General features: G+C 38.8%; 1 protein-coding gene across 1 annotated transcript in view; it reads right to left on the bottom strand.

Annotated features, from left to right (window-relative positions):
* Positions 1–8,154: 8,154 nt before the first annotated feature.
* Ppn (Papilin) overlaps positions 8,155–17,537 on the bottom strand; it is a 408,909-nt gene continuing 399,526 nt past the window's right edge. The window contains exons 40-41 of the mRNA XM_068227548.1: positions 13,291–13,404; positions 8,155–9,984 (exon numbers count right to left, since the gene is read on the bottom strand). Coding sequence (XP_068083649.1) covers positions 9,788–9,984; positions 13,291–13,404 — 311 coding nt within the window. The 3' untranslated portion in view covers positions 8,155–9,787. The remainder of the gene's footprint in view (positions 9,985–13,290; positions 13,405–17,537) is intronic.

The following is a 17,537-nucleotide window of genomic DNA, read 5'->3' as shown; positions in this document are numbered from 1 at the left end:
AGACCTAGAAATGCTCTACTTAACTGACGGAGCGGTAACTACGCAGTAAACAAGGGCGCGTCTTAATGACTAACAGATGTTGGACCCTAACCGTGCCAGCAAACACAAGGAATCCCCTGTGCTCGTCATTTACTGACAGAAACAAAAGGACGCTTTTAAGATTGCTTGAGAATCTACGAAGCTATTTCAAAAACATTCACTCAGTGGAAATGGGAATGCAAGAGCTACAATTTGATATCCTGTTCGTCACTATACGTTGCATATTAACGGACCAACGTGTGAGAAAGGGTTGCATTTTTCCCACACTCTCAGCATCCGAGCATCTCGCCCATATAGGAAGACCTTGAGAGGCAGACACCATCAGTTCATTTTCAGTACAACGCCAGTTCGGTAGTGGTTCGTCGTGATTAGTGCGTGAGAGTCGTCTGTGGAGAAATAATTTTATAAAGTGAGCAGTGAAATGCAGTGATTTATTAAAGCCTGTGAATGCATGTGGAAATAACCACAACCTAATTAAGATGTTTGCGCATACAGTGTGCCGCTAATCGATATGGTAGGAGCGGTACGAACCCGCAATGACCGCTGTCCGCGTATAGAAGAGGTCGTGCATCGATTCCCATATAGAGCATATGCCTAAACTGAGATGGCTAAATTAACATAAATAGGCATGTATTTAACTAAGTGCGTGGAGTGTGTGTGCCCGATATAAATGAGAAATATCAAGAAAGTGAGTGAACGGCTCATTGCTTGCATAATTAGGAGCAGTATCACTTCATATAAACCCATAGCGCAGTAGAGAGCCTGACCTACGCATGACTAGGGCCTAGAATAACTGTCTGCTGTTTATAAAGAGTAGGTAGATGAGGGGGCAGTGTCGGGCTTCAGCGACAATACCGGCATTGGGTGGAAATGTTCGTGTTATTGAGCAGATCCAACCATATATTCAAATTGTGAAATGTAAAAAACTAACACATTCACATGAGATAACTTCCCCTCATTTACATGTCTATGAGAACATCGACTTCCAGCTGAATGCCAGAGTTTTGCCTGTGTACCGGAGAGAACGAGACATCTAGCTGTTTGCCAGAATTTCGCCTGGTAGCAGAGAACGTCTGGAACGTCGCTGTCATGTGCGTGACCTGCCAGGAAGTCATCACAGGTCTTTGCATCGCTGATGACGTGATGGAAGCCGAGTAAACCATGGTTGCCTCCCTGTAAAGCTGTGTTCGCGGTATCCAGAAAGGCTAAGTACACTTCCAAAATATTAAGTAGCTTTGAAAGTTGAAATTTAAAAGTAAAGTTGCATGCAGATATAATGCAGATCGCCAATATCCTATTTCAGATGGATAATAATAATCTCATTTCTTTTTGGTTTTTATTAAATACAGTCGTCATGGTTTGGTAATAACCATATTTTACTTCCATTTTTTTGTATATATGGGTTAGTAATGCATGACGTAATTATAAGGAACTTAGATTAATTAAGTGTGAAGCGCTGTCAAGTAGAGAGGGCTTAAATATTCTGTAAAAATGACTCCAGTTATCTTTCCATAGCATATACGAGTCATCAAGATTTATCAGTAATTCTTTTTTTTTTGTGCGTTTCACCTGGTAGAGATCCCTCCTAATTAGTAACTAAGGCACCTGGAACAAGGCATCGAGACAGTGGGTATATTACATCGTTAATTAATTAGTTCGCGAATGCGCAAGTTAATTTGGACCCGTGTGGCAGGAGTTCATCAATAAATAGCACGGTATTCGAGGTATCGAGAGGAGAAATAAATGATTGAGCAGGCCATAACCGTGATATATAAATGTGAAGTTCCCTTGGAATTCTTTAGTAATGTACACGAAGTGGATATCGTGTTGTGAATATGTTAATTACGGCCGGACATAGCCGATATTGAATGCGAGACCATTGTGGTTCGAGGAAAAGAAAGCAAGGTCGTTTACCGCGGTCATTGTATGAGGGCAGCCCAGCGCCCGCTCTTTAGAAATGGGTCTTGGAAGGCCATCAGTTGAGTAGACTTACGAGCCTGGCTGTAGGGACGAAGAATGTTTTCTACACTAAAAGTAAACAGATACAAGTAGCTATTTCGTGCCTCTCGGTGCAACGATTACGTGCATATTTCGTGCCTCTCGGTGCAACGATTACATGCATTGATTTAAGTATTGTAAACGTCGCAGTGATTCCAGATGAGCATTAAATGAAGGACCCCTCCAATTTATTTCTTTAATTATTCACGGCGTGTAGGGAATTCCAGGTCAGATATACCCTGTCTCAGAAGGTCCTGAGTTCATTGCAGGAGACAGTAAAGCTTACTGTCACAAGCGGCAGGTGACTAAGGCCACCTGTGATTCATTGTGTGTATGTGAAATGTATTTGTTCTTGCTCCTTTTCTTGCAGGAAGTGTTATGATACTCTGTTTGTGGTGTTTGGGTATTTGAAGTCGCTAAATGCTCGTCCATAGGTAACATCGTTGAGTAAATAATGTCCTGATATATGTATTGATAAAAATCCTAATGAAATGAACGTGTTTATTATATCGCTTACTTGGCAACTTTTAACTTAAGGAAGTGTTGTAACGTGACTTTCAAAGGATTGGGAGTGTAAATTGCCTATTTCAGTTCATCCGATTCTAGCAGACTTATATCATAATTTGATACAATTTGAATATATTAATAATCGGCAGGTAAACAGATTTACAGCGGGGTATGTCCATACTGATTAAATATGTGTGTGATTTAATGTAAGTGTAGAGTGAAATAATTTGAGAGGAAGCGCCCTCTAAATCTGAGATAGTGTAAATAATCCAAGAGGGAACGCCTTCTTAAGTTTGAATATTTGAACGTATAATGAAGTGTAGAAAAAAGACTACCGAACATTTAAACGTCAAGATCACCCAATTACTGTATGTAAGGTGTTTGTATGGCATATCCATGTAAATAATATGTGTTTCACTAGTATAAGTAAAAATTTGTTATACAAGATACTGTCTCTCTTCTCATTAGTAATGAAATAGTATTCCTCTCACAACTAACTTTTCCCCCTACTATAGAGACTATTACTAAAGAACTTACTGCCCCATCGGACGGTCTACAGACCCGAAAATGCGATACCGACTCAGCTAGCGAATTATTCTACTAGGGGAGGGTGAGGCTTCGACAACCGGGCTGAGTTCGAGGCTCACCGATGGTGCTCCATTCTAACGTCATATTTATGAACAATGGTAACTGGTTCATGTACTGATGCCTTGGACAGGTACATAATGTGTTGGTAATGCACATCATACTCTCCTGCAAGTATATGCACTGCAGACAGGATGTACCACAGAAGAGAAAGAGCAATTCCTTATCGAACTTGAGGAACAAATAACAGAGGAGAACACAATCATTATGGGTGATCTGAAAGCCCAAGTTGGGAAAGAAAGACTAGGCTGTGAAAACATCGTTGGCCCCCATGGCTATGGTAACAGAAACTCTGTAGGAGAGAACCGTATTGATTTGTGTGTGTGAAACAACTTAACCATACAGAACACATGGTATCAGAAGAGGGACAGCCATAAAATAACGAGATACCAGGGGCGGCTTTTCAGGTGAAGTAGGTGAAGTGCCACTTCACCACTTATTTTTACCATAATGAATTACTTAAATTTATTTTTCTTATGACATTTGTTGGTTTTACGGAAAGAAAATGTTTTATTGTACGGCATTTGGAGCACCTCATCACCTGATGAGAACCAGGGGAACTCACGAAAGCGCCGGCTGTCGGCCACAGTACGGCGCATGAGACTGAGTGAAGACGAGAGATTCTGCAGCTGCCTCTACCTTCCAAGTGCTTCCTCCTAGTGCTTGGCCTTGGCAGTTGCCATGACAACCGTGACGTCACCCGCGTACTTTCCACATAGCGGAATATGCTAGTGAAGTTGTAGGAAGAGCGGAATGTTTCGTCTTCCCTGCGTCATCCTGTGTGAAGTACGAGTACTTACACATCGTGGTTCATTCATAGTGTTGTGCTGTTTTATTTAAATATGTATCCTATTTATGACTATTATAAACACCATTTTCACGTTGGAGAAATGAAGATCAGAATGAAGTTCTATGTTTTGATTGCCTTACTGAATCACTGCAAATTTGTGCTACAAAAGAAAAACATTCCGGTAAATCTCACAATCTTAGTTTCAAACGATCGTGGTTTAAGGAATTTCCATGGTTGTGCTCCTCTCCAGCTCTACAGAAGTTTTTTTGTTGGGCCTGCTTGCCTTTTATCAATAAAAATAACATTTGGAATAAAGAAGGATTTTCAGCCCTTTTGAACATAACACATCCTTTACATAAGCACTCAGACTCTGCAGAACATAAAATACAGCAGCTAGATTTCAAGACATTGGAAACAAACCAAAATACGATCTCTGATGTCCTGAAGGAAAATGCCAGACTGTATATTGTAATTGTACATTTAAATAAGCTTTTCCTTCAGTTGGTAATTGATGCTGTGCTCTATTTAAGTAAGCAAGAACTAGCTTTTCGTGGTCATGACAAAACATTACATTCAATAAATCATGGTCACGTGCTGGACCCTCCGCCAGTCACAGGGACGAGGTATGAGTACAAAACAACCAAAAACCCCCACGTAGTTCCTAAATCTTGTCCTCCTCTGTGGTGTAGTGGTTAGTGTGATTAGCTGCCACCCCGGAGGCCCGGGTTCGATTCCCGGCTCTGCCACGAAATTTGAAAAGTGGTACGAGGGCTGGAACGGGGTCCACTCAGCCTCAGGAGATCAACTGAGTAGAGGTGGGCTCGATTCCCACCTCAACCATCCTGGAAGTGGTTTTCCATGTTTCCCACTTCTCCTCCAGGCAAATGCCGGGATGATACCTAACTTAAGGGCCACGGCCACTCCCTTCCCTCTTCCTTGTCTATCCCTTCCAATCTTCCCATTCCCCACCAAGGCCCCTATTCAGCATAGCAGCTGAGGCCGCCTGGGTGAGGTACTGGCCATCCTCCCCAATTGTATCCCCCAACCCAGAGTCTGAAGCTCCAGGACACAGTCCTTGAGGCGGTGGAGGTGGAATCCCTCGCTGAGTCCGAGGGAAAAACCAACCCTGGAGGGTAAGCAGATTAAGAAAGAAAGAAAGAAGTTCCTAAATCTGTCGCTCGAAACCAAACGGGTAATAGCTCTTCACCATACTTTACACCCACGAGCCACCACTGCGAGATACAGCTGGGATGGAAAGCTCAAGACTATGATCGAGTTCATTGTTACTGATAGAAAAGTGGGTCAGTATGTTACAGATGTTAAAGTCATACCCAGCGAGTGTCTAGACAGCGGCCATCGGCCCCCATGGCTGACCTAAAAGATGTTAATGTGCCCGAAATTAAACAAAAGAAAATGCCAAAGATTAAGACATGGCTGTTGATGGACATGGAGAAGAAAGAAAACTATGAAGCGGGGATAACAGCTAAATTACCCAAAACTGAGAAAGGGGGAGTAGAAGAAGAAGGGTCCTTATTCAAAGAAACCCTCGTAAAAGAAGCCACGGAATTTTGTGGAAAAACAAGTGCCACACCAAAAGAGAAGAAACACCTTGGTGGAATGACCGAGTCAAGACAGCAGTAACAAGAAACTGGAAAAAGAAACTGGCTGTAAAAAGACTGATCCAAGAAGAAAAGGAAAAGTGCTGGGAAGACTTTACTACAAGGATAGAGGAAGACTGTCAAGGAAGTAGGAAACTACTATACAAAATAGTAAACAGTAAAAGAAATGAATATATAAACATCCTTGCACTGGATGGTAGCTTAATACAAACAGAGGAAGGGATCAGGGATGAAATGAAGAAGTACTTCAACATGCTGTTAAATGGAGATGGGGGCAACCCCACCACCAGTGACTGTAGTGTAGATGAAGCCAAAAATAACAAATACCCATTAACATGGCTTGAGATACAAACAGCACTAAAGAGCATGCGAAATGTGAAGTCCCCAGACTTTGATGATCTCAGCTCAAACATGATAAAGGCAGCTGGAATACCAGGTTTGAATTGGCTATATAGAGTGTTATCAGTGATTTGGGAAAGATACAAAATTCCAGAGGATTGGAGTAAAGGAGCCATCATCCCACTGTTCAAAAAGGGCAACAGATGGAAATGTGGAAATTAGAGGCAATACGCTGTCGTCACACTCACTGAAGCTGCTGGAAAAGATCATAGATAATGGAACCTTTGCTTGAGGAAGAACAACACGGGTTCAGGAAAGGTTGAAGTACTGTGGATCTTCTCTGCAGTAAAAATGCTGACAGAAAAGTACTGGGAATACGGACAAAATCTTGCGATTGCATTTGTGTACATTGAAAAAGCGAGACCACGGAAAACCATCTTTAGGGCTGCCGACAGTGGGGCTCGAACCCACGTCTCCCAGATGCAAGCTCACAGCCGCGCGCCTCTACGCGCACGGCCAACTCGCCCGGTAAGTACTTAATTGACAAAGTCAAGATGCTATACCAGATGTGCTACAGCTGTGTCCAGATAGGCAACGGATGATCAAAATGGTTTGAAACAAAGAGAGGTGTCCAACAGGGAAGTGCTCTGTCACCACTCCTGTTCATAATAGTAATGAACAAGGTCATCAAATCTATCAAGAAAATGGACAGTGAACCAAACGCCCTGGTATTTGCTGATGATGTGCTTTTATGGGGAGAGACAGAATCTGAAGTTCAGAAGAAACTTAATGAATGAAACAACACATTCAAAAATTTTGGACTAAAGATGAGCAAAACAAAGACAGTGGAAATGACCATCAACAGGGAAGGAACAAGCTCAAATATATTTCTGGAAGGAGCAAAAGTCGAATCAGCTTCCCACTTCAAGTACCTCGGAAACACAAAATAGAAAGACAACACTGTTAGGCAGGAAATACTCAGCAGGACACAGAAAGCATCAAACTACTAGTCAATTCAGAAATCTTCTCTGGGACTGCAAAATACCACAAAAAGCAAAAGCAAAAACAATCATGTACCAGACTTACTTCATACCAATCCTCACGTATGGTTTAGAGACATGTACCCTACTAAACAAAGACTACAGTAGAATGCAAGTAACTGAAATGAGATTCATTAGAATCATGAACCAAACTACCAGAAAGGACAAGATCAGAAATGAAGTGAATAGGAAAGTAGCTGGTATTGAGGTTCCTATTACCAGTGTCATAAAGAAAAGCAAACTTCAGTGGTATGGGCACAATGAGAATGACCACAGGGAAGACCAAGAAAACGTTGGATAGAGATTGTAAGATCAGATGTGGAGGAGAGAGAGGACACAAATGCGAGGATGTACTGAAACAGAAGATGTATGAAGACAGAAGGAGATGGCGAGCACTTGTACACCACACCCGGGAAACTGGAGTTGGGAAATGATGATGATGATGATGATGAGAACTCGAAGAACAGTTCAGTAAGAGTAAGAGCTACTATTAGATCATGCAATGCATATACAATAAATACCACACAGAACTAAAATGATATAACCTGGTTTCATATCAGGGACTTTCATCATTTTAGAAAATTACTCCGACTACTGTGATACTATGGCATGTAATCTTGTTCTGTTAGTGAAGATACTTGCTGTGGGGCTGATGCCTGGAATTGAGGAAACAGTAGGAGAATTGAAGTAATATAAGAGGAAAAAAAAAGTGCTGACAGTGAACCTTCTCTGTTATACAAAGGTTTAATGTAAAAATCCTGAGAAATATTTATTAAAGAACTTTATTCTTAGATTGTATATACACATTGTCATCGTAATTTTTTTTTGTAGAAAAGGAAAAAAATTCATTAAATTATCTTATATTTAACAAGTTCTACTTGTAAACGGATGACATTACTTTTATTATAACATTATTAAGGCTTTCTTGATTTATTGTGACTTTCTTTCTAAATCAAGATACTGGTCATTTAAATGTCAGAGTCAGAAGTTGCAATTTTATTTATTCTACATTGTATCATAAGTTTCATGTTCCATGTATTGATAGTAAATGATGATTTTTTAAATATTTTCATTGTTCTCAATCTTATTCTGAAGCCCAAAGAGGTAAATATTTTCACAATGTTTAATAATCACAACAACAACAACAACAAAAATTTGATAAAGAAAGTCTATTCTATATATGGTTTTTAACAGTTACCTAATGTACAGGATTTTTAATTGCAATATTGACTGTAATTTTAAATGACCAGTAAAAGTTTAAACATGAACTCTTGATATACATACACAATTCATATATATTCATTCACACAAATGGTAACACACACTCACACTTATCACATGTTTATCCTTTCAAAATTGTACATTGGGCCATACTGGACTTCGTCATTGTTCTTTCTAATATCTCAGTGTTCTTACTGTCTAAAACAAACCCCTCTTAAGCAATCTTCTATGTGTTCTTTTGCAAATGTTGTGTCATTAATGTACAATATCAATTTGGAAAACTTCTTGGAAAATAATATTCCTGTATTACAAGGCACTTGTTCAACATAATTCATTTACATTTGAAATCTTTCTATATAGTTTGAACAAAATTATACTTCCTATCAATTACACATTTATATTTTGGACTCTCATTTTACTCAAATATATATTTAAAAATACTTCATTAAACCCACATTCATTTTAGAAATAGATAATTGATATCCCTTTCATATAAAACATACCATTCATAATTTGAATATTTTTACTTATGGTAAAAAAAAAAAGTTTGTTACAAATCACTTTTTCAACTGTAATTTTATGATTATTGTCTTTGCACTAGTCCTTGTCCCCATTTCATATCTGAGTACCAAGTAAGAGAGCTTGTTGATAAGCAAATATGCATTTTGCAGACAACTAGAGTTTCTTCTAAATCTTTACTATCTTTGATGTAAAGGAAAGAAAGGTAATGTGGGATGAAAACTACCACTAGTATGAGATATACAGCAAGTATTACATATAACATATTGCCAATTACTCATGAGTGCTGGAAAATTATTTAAAATGTTACCCATAATTAGATTCCTGCTTGTTGAAATTATTCTTATATTCTGCCATTTTCAAGAACTCTAAAATATTACCATAGATTTCTAAAATTTTCAAACTAGGAAATCTTAAAAACTGAATTATTATTTGATGGTAAATTTATACTTGTACAAGATTGTTTTTTAAATTTTCTGGTGCAGGAAAAACACAGCCAATGATGACCTCTATTATGGTGCACAAAACTAGTTTAGTATTAAGAAAGGAAAGACTAACAGATTTAGACTCGTGACTATTTAAAAGCGACATAACAAATTTCATTCAGATAGCTTCTATTATTTTTGTACAAGAATATGCAATTCATACAAATTCTTCACAAAACTAGTGGAAGAGGCATTATATTACAACACCACCACCATCTACTAATTTAAAATTTTTGTTTGGGGGAACCAGAGTAGTACAAATGCAATAATAATGACATAGGTATTTGGGATGCCAGAGAAAATGAGACAATATCTCATTGGGCTTATTTCATCAGTACTGCAGTCATTCTTGGAATTACTGTTTAAAAAAAAAACAGTTTCACAGATCACTCATCATCTTCAGCATGTACAAAAGCATTGACACTATGCAGTTTAAAACTTTATAACTTATTAACAAACTTTTCTGCACCTGGAAGTGTTTATACACTAACAATGAGGCTCCATTTAATTCAGTGTAAAACACAGAAAACCAGGTCATAAAACAGTCTATTTAAAGAATGGGATCATTGCAGCATAGTGGTGTGACTAGTAGCTTCGTTTTCTTCTACTGCGTGTGCCTGTGATTTCAAGGTGAGGACCATGAGATGGGAGTTGTCCTGCTTGCGTGCACGATTTGCAACAAAATCTTGCATAATATTTGTGTGTACAATATTTTGCTGCCACAATTAACCTGCAGTTGGCAAAGAATGGATTGTCTGTGCAGTTAGGATGAATGTACACACCTGAAACAAAAAATTATCATAAATTTAAATTTTACAGTATACAAATACTGAAGGAAGATTTATTTATTGCAATATTGCCTTTTTATAGAGCTTAGCGCTAGTTACAAAGAGATAGTATGTATTATATAAATATAACAAGAATGAACAAAAAAAGAGAGAAACAGAAAATAAAAAGACAAAGCAAGAGAGTCATTGTTCTATAGGCAAACTGGTTTGCATGGGCGCCCATGCCCGGGGGCAAGGTGGGCACGTGCCCTCCCCCTCCTCCCCAGCTCTCAGGGAAAGGAAAAAAATCTAATATAGTCAGGTGTTTTTCTTTCGAGAAAAGATTTAAAAATCAGTATTACATAGAAGTGGTAGGGGATACCGTTTTTGGTATTCTACCATAGAATACAAGTCTCCATTCATCTTCCAAAATATTAAAAATACTACAAACCGCCAGGTCTAGCCCCCCCGCCTACAAACTATCCTATGGGCGTCCATGTGTGCTTGTACAAAAGTTGGCCTCTAGTTTTACTGTAGAGCCTAAGTTAACTTATCATATCCTGATTAGAGATCAGATGAACCCTCCTATACTCTTATGGGATGAGAAAATAGGAAAGAAACTGAAGTAAACAAATATTCTCAACTATAGGACAATGTTGTTACTGCTGAACTTTTTCAGCATAGCAGTGTGTTCCAGATATGATTATCACTATTCTAGTCCAATGCAGTCATTGCATTAGCCAGTTTTGGAACAGTTGTAAATAGGTGCAATCACAGACTTGGCAGATTTGCTTGTAAAAATCATGAGATCTGATTGTGGTGCTGAATTCAGTGAAGAAAAAACATTTTTCTCTATCACATCACATTTCTGTGATACACAATACTAACACACACATATGAAATTCAGTGTGGGTGCACATTAATAATTTTGAGTGCATCAAGACAATTACACTTAGAACTAATAAATATGTGGATTTACCTAATTTTGTGGTGCTGAATTCAATTGGAAAACCAGTTTTTCCTAAGAAGTCACAATACTTAGATACACAGCACAATAAAAAAAACCCACTACTGGCGAACACTGATCTAATTATGTTGCAATATATTTTCAATTTTAGTCTTTATTTTGTTTTCAAAATTGTGCTGATGATGCTCTTCTTTTGTACATTGTTTCATCACATTCCCTAACAAGATACCAATGGTAGTTGCCCATCATTGAAGGGTTTCAGTGCCCTTGATATCGATTTTTCATAGTAAGGATGTCTTGGTGAAAGCACTCACCCTGCTCATCGCTTTCAGTGCCCAAATTTTCTGAGAAGAAATCATGACGTGAATGTAAAAAGTGGATTTTAAACAACATTTGACATGCGATGTTCTTGTAGCTCACTAATGGATCATTCACGAAGGAAACATAGTTATCATCTTTTCTGTTGCCCAGAAAGCCATTTAAACTTGCTTTGAAAGAGGACCAAGCAGCTAATTTGATATTTGTGAACTTAGTATCAAAGGCTGGACCCTCAACAATTTTCTGATTTATGAATGAAAGGTTTATTGCAGCAAAATGCCAGAATAGATATACAAATGATCATACAATAAAAGATATGTACTTGTAGTTAATCACTGCACAATTTTGTTAGTGATATTTGTCTTTTTTTTTTGCACATATTAGCATGATATCGGGTACATAGATTGTTAGAGTTCAAATATACAATCCTGACTTGGAAAGTAAAATCTTTTGTTGGTGCAAAGCTTATGGCGATTTATGGTCCAACAAAAATGCCTTCTTTCAGCTTTAATTTAGGAAATCTGTGTTTCAAATGACTGAAGGACTGACCTTTATCCTGAGCTTTCACAAAGTTTTTTATTAAACCTAACTTGATATCAAGCAGAGGCAAAATGATTTTACTCCATTGAACCAATGGAGTGTTTTTCACATTTTCTTTCCTAGTAACAAATTACTTTCTTTGGCCATTCCTTGATTTTATAATGGTTCTTAGTGTCCCGTTTGTCTCATAGGGCACAAAACTCAGCAGTGTTTCATGAACCCAACCTGTAAACTTGTAAGCAGTGAAACAACTTTTAAATCACAGCAGTTGCCATTCATAGCCTTTATATTTGATTACCTACAGCAGCAAAGCCGTTTTCGTAAGTGTCTCATATCGACTGCATAAGTTAAAGGCACAGATGGAATTTTTTTTTTTTTTGCCATTATGTAGTAGTACTGTTTTCATGCTGATTTTACTGGAGTCAATAAATAGTTGCCACTCTTGTGGGTTATGTTGTGCACCTAACTGTTTGATCAAACCATTGACATCTCTGTATACACACACTGAATTATGCATGTCAAAAGTTCCATCTTTCCACTTGAGAGATAAGTACCTCGAACGGCTGAAGATGGATCTGAGTAACTAGAATCATTTTACAACCAGTAGTTCATTTAAGATCTGAACTGAACTGTCCCTTTTTTGTGTGTCTTGCTCCTAAATTGGTACTTTATAGAATGTGCAGTAGTACTCAGCAGATAATTCTGTAAGATTCATGGTACCCGGTACTAATACTTTATTCCAAGCCAGAGGTCCCATTCTGTCAAAAAATATGCAAGCAGCATTAGTAGCCTAATTTTCATTGATTAGATGGGAAAACTGAGTGCATAAACAACTGTTAGAATGCTATAACCTGTACTGGTACATAATTGTAACAGGACTTCAGTTATTTATAACCACATACATGCATAAAAATTTAAAGCTCTTCTGCAAAGAACACAAGTAAAATATTTGCACTGCAGTAAGTATACCACTCTGGAACACTTTACTTGGACAAAGAAATCTACGTTACAAAGTAGATCAACTTCCATTATAATATTTAAATCAACTAGCACATTATTCCTCTCTACTAAGAAACCAACCTTCTTCTTAACCCATGTCCCTCCTTTCCAGCTTCCTGTTTATTACACCAAATGCAGAAAAACAGTTCATAAAATTACTGTAGTCAAATATCACCAAAATGATAATGGAGTAAATGATATTCACTAGATGCCATGATGTACATAATCTAGCTATTGTATTTTTGAAGCCCACAAACAAGTTTACCTTATGTGGGATTCACACTGTATCTTTTACTACCTCTGTATGTATATGTAAGATATTGATTGTGAATAAAAATGCTTAAAATAAACATTTAAAAAATATTATCTTTTAAAATACTTGTGGATTTCTGGAGCGTATATTTCTTGAAATGTTTAATATAAATAAAGCTATACCAGAAAGGCATATTCAGATCTTAGATTGCAACAGGAGAGAAAATATTCTGCTTGGTACTTGCCTTCTATAGAAATAGAAATAGAACTAGAAGAACTTTCAAATTCATTCGCTGCTTCACACCTGTATGTGCCAGCATCGGTTTTGTCTGCCCTCACAATGAGGATGCGATGACTCTCTGAAAAAGAAAAAGAAGAATATAATTGACCTGCTCTTACTATGGTGATGCAATGACTCTCTGGAAAGAAAGTTCAAGTAATTAGAACTATTTGTGCCTAGTAAATGAATGTTGAATTTGCATTATACAACATTTAAAACAATTAATTGCCTGCACTGTACATGCTCTGCTGCTAAAATAATTGAATGACTACAAAGAGCAGATTTTTCTCTTGGATGAAGCTGCAGTTATTGTTGTTGTTGTCACTGCTGCTTATTTGATTACCATTTATTGTCATATTTTCAAAGGACTGAGGACAAGACTGTGATCTACACACAGTAATTTATGTTCTGTTTTTAAATAACTGGAAAAAGCACCATGATCAAATTTTATCTGATCTATGGATTGATAGTGGAGTGTCAACTTCTGGATCCCAATATCATGTGTTCAAACTCAGCAAAACTAGTTGGATTTTTTAGGGGAAGGAAGAAGTCTATTTTGTACTCCATGTCATACAATGAACAGTGAGCTGTTTCACAAGGTTACTGTTCCAATGGATATTTTAAAGACATCATTTCAACAAAATGAAGTTGGCTATATATTTTAGTTTATTAGAAATTATTATTTTTATTTACTGTAAAAATTAGTATTAAGGAATAGAGTAGAACCTCCATTATCCATTCCCCCCTCCAGATTAAGATGGATAGTCAGGAATTTGCCTTTAAGACAAGATCTATTGTTTACAGTGCACTATGTCTTCTGGTGTGGGCTAGAACAAATTTTTTACTTTCTTTGACCTGTCTTAGTCTCATCCTTGGCTTTGACAACATGAAAGTGACCGAGGTATGAGCAATGCTAGTAGTGCCATTCCTTCTGCAGCCAGTCCCTGTTATGAATGGTTATGAATGGTGTAAAAATGCTGCTCATAGGGTCAATTGGTCCAGGCATTTCAGTGGGCTTGGCAGACTGATATGTAATGGCATCTTCTGGCACAGTGAGGAAAGAAACGGTTAACTACCTCACTCCTCCTCTCCCTAGTACACCTCTTCAGTGACGCCTGGGCCACCTATGATGGCTGAGGGCGGAGCTGTTGAGGTCCAAACCAGCCTTCGGGCTGAGTACTCAACATGCATACATACATACATACATACATACATACATACATACATACATACAGTCAGGAAATATGAATTCCTTTTGATTTGTTCTTATATTTTTTTGTTCTTCTAAAAAGTCTGTAATTTTATTCTGAAATTGACTTCCAGCAAATTCTTTTCCCGATGTCCAATCTAATTCTTCAAAGTAGTTGGCCAAGATTTTTTCTTTTTACAATAATTTTATTTTACAAGTCGCTTTACGTCGCACCGACACAGATATGTCTTATGGCAACGATGGGATAGGAAAGTGCTAGGAGTGGGAAGGAAGCAACCATGGCCTTCGTTAAGGTACAGTGCCAGCATTTGCCTGGTTTGAAAATGGGAAACTACAGAAAAAGATCTTCAGGGCTGCTGACTGAGGGGTTTGAACCCACTATCTCCCAAATACAAGCTCACAGCTACATGACCTTAACCACACGGCCAACTTGTTTGGTGATGGCCAAGAATGAATTGTTATCTCCTTGCTCCATAAAACTAATTGCTTCAAGGATTTCTTCTTCTGACATCCACTGTTGGGTTGTAACGTGCAAATGATAACTACGTCTTTCTTACAACACTTTATTACTACAACATTCAAAATAAAACAAAATCTACAAGCATAAAACTCCACTTGTAAGAGGACAACATCTCCTACTCGAAGTCTCGGATGTTTACCGGTCGGAGACTTGACCTCATGGTAGCTCCACAGCTGAAGGAGGTATTCCTTTTCCCACCTTCGCCAAAAGTCTTCAACCATTTTCATCTTCGTGAGAAATTCCCTTGTAAGGTCTTTCTTATTTACTGGCTCAGGTCCAACTGGAATGGTCGTGAGTTTCTCACCGTTGAGGAAATGTGAGGTTGTTAACACTTCAGAGTTACTTTCGTCTTGAACAATGGGACATGAATTCAGGGTGGTAAATAAAGGGTACCGATCTCTGCACATGGTTATGAGGGTGTTTAGGGGTTGTAGTAAGGATGTAAAGGAGAGTGCATATAAGTCTCTGGTAAGACCCCAACTAGAGTATGGTTCCAGTGTATGGGACCCTCACCAGGATTACCTGATTCAAGAACTGGAAAAAATCCAAAGAAAAGCAGCTCGATTTGTTCTGGGTGATTTCCGACAAAAGAGTAGTGTTACAAAAATGTTGCAATGTTTGGGTTGGGAAGAATTGAGAGAAAGAAGAAGAGCTGCTCGACTAAGTGGTATGTTCCGAGCTGTCAGCAGAGAGATGGCGTGGAATGACATTAGTAGACGAATAGGTTTGAATGGCGTTTATAGAAGTAGGAAAGATCACAATATGAAGATAAAGTTGGAATTCAAGAGGACGAACTGGGGCAAATATTCATTTATAGGAAGGGGAGTTAGGGATTGGAATAACTTACCAAGGGATATGTTCAATAAATTTCCAATTTCTTTGAAATCATTTCGGAAAAGGCTAGGAAAGCAACATAGGGAATCTGCCACCTGGGCGACTGCCCTAAATGCAGATCAGTATTGATTGATATTCATATATTCATGAATGCTGATTAGAACTGTACGGAGACCCTTTCCATTGACCTGTGAGCAACCTAGAACCTTTCTAAGGCAGCGCTTAGTGGAGCCAATCATTCTCTCCCACCATCCTCCCCACCAAGCCACCCGTGGAGCTATAAACTTCCACGTCACATTGTGATGTGCCATATATTCACGAGACTTCAGACTGCTGAGCACGTCTGAGAGTTGAAGTTCTCTGTTCACTGCTTGGAATGTTTGGGCATTGTCGGTGTATATAGTGTGTGGGACACCTCGTTGTCCTACGAAGTGCTGAAAAGCCATTAAGAATCTGTCAGTAGTTAAGTCTGTTGAGAGTTCCAGGTGTATAGCTCTGACAGTTGCACACGTGAACAGAATGATGTAAACCTTCTTGGTCGTGTTCTCCGACTTGACATAGAGTGGGCCTGCGGAGTCGATTCCGGTCACAGTAAATGGTCGAATAGGATGGATGTGATCTAGAGGCAATGCGGCTTCTATCTCCTCACACCTTTTCTTGTGGGATATTTTGCACAGCGGGCATCCATGCAACACCTTTTTGATGATTTGGCGGGCTCTAGAATCCAAAATTCATTGTGAAGTTCAGTGAGTATTATGCGTACGCCCAAGTGATGGAGTCTGATATGGGTCTGCTGAATTAGCAGGTGTGTGAATGTGTGCGATCCATCCAAAAGCACTGGGTGTTTCTCACCATTTGTCAAGTCCGCATACTGCAGGTGGCCACCAAGACAAATAATACCATCTTGTAAGAAGGGACTGAATCACAAAATCTTGGATGATTTTGGCAACTGATGATTTTTTTTCAAGGCTGCCAGTCAGCAGTGAAGCATTCCTCTTGAACTGGATGCATCCAATACACCCTGGCATTTTTGAATTCTTCGGCAGTTAAATAATTTCTGCTGTCCTTTTGTTTCTTCTTCATATGCATAACAAAACGTACGACCCATGCGGTAACATGTAATAACTTCCAGTAAAACTGAAACGTGACGCAAGGAGAAATGGTTCTGGAGCTGTGGCTAGTAGGACTTGAGACGTCTTCTTTTCTTCTGGCAGGATCATGTCCGAGTGACGTCACGGGGCCAGGAGTTTGGATATTCAGCAAGCCAGGAAGGTCCTTGCCACCATGAATCCCTCGAAGCTAGATCTTGGGCTGTAATTCCTCTGGAGAGGCAATCAGCAGGATTGTCGATGCCGGGGCAGTGTCTCCACTGACTGGACATGGTATGCATCAATCTCTGTCGGTTGCAGACAAAGGTCTTCCAGTGGTTTGGATTGTTGCAGATCCATCCTAATGTTATGGTTGAGTCACTCCATAAGGTGGCACAAGAGGACTCAACTCCAGTCTCTTAGCAAAAGTAGTGAAGAAGATGGGATCCAAGCAAGGCTGCAAGCAATTCCAGTCTGGGAAGTGTTACTTTCTTCACGGGCGACAATCGGTTTTTACTGCAAACCAGCGTGATGGAGGAAGTGTTTTTGGTAGTCATCCG

The sequence above is a fragment of the Anabrus simplex genome, chromosome 1 (genome assembly GCF_040414725.1).
Source record: "Anabrus simplex isolate iqAnaSimp1 chromosome 1, ASM4041472v1, whole genome shotgun sequence".
Classification (NCBI taxonomy): Eukaryota; Metazoa; Arthropoda; class Insecta; order Orthoptera; family Tettigoniidae; genus Anabrus; species Anabrus simplex.
The sequence above is the reverse complement of the archived record's forward strand: the minus strand, read 5'-3'. Positions and strand labels throughout refer to the sequence as shown.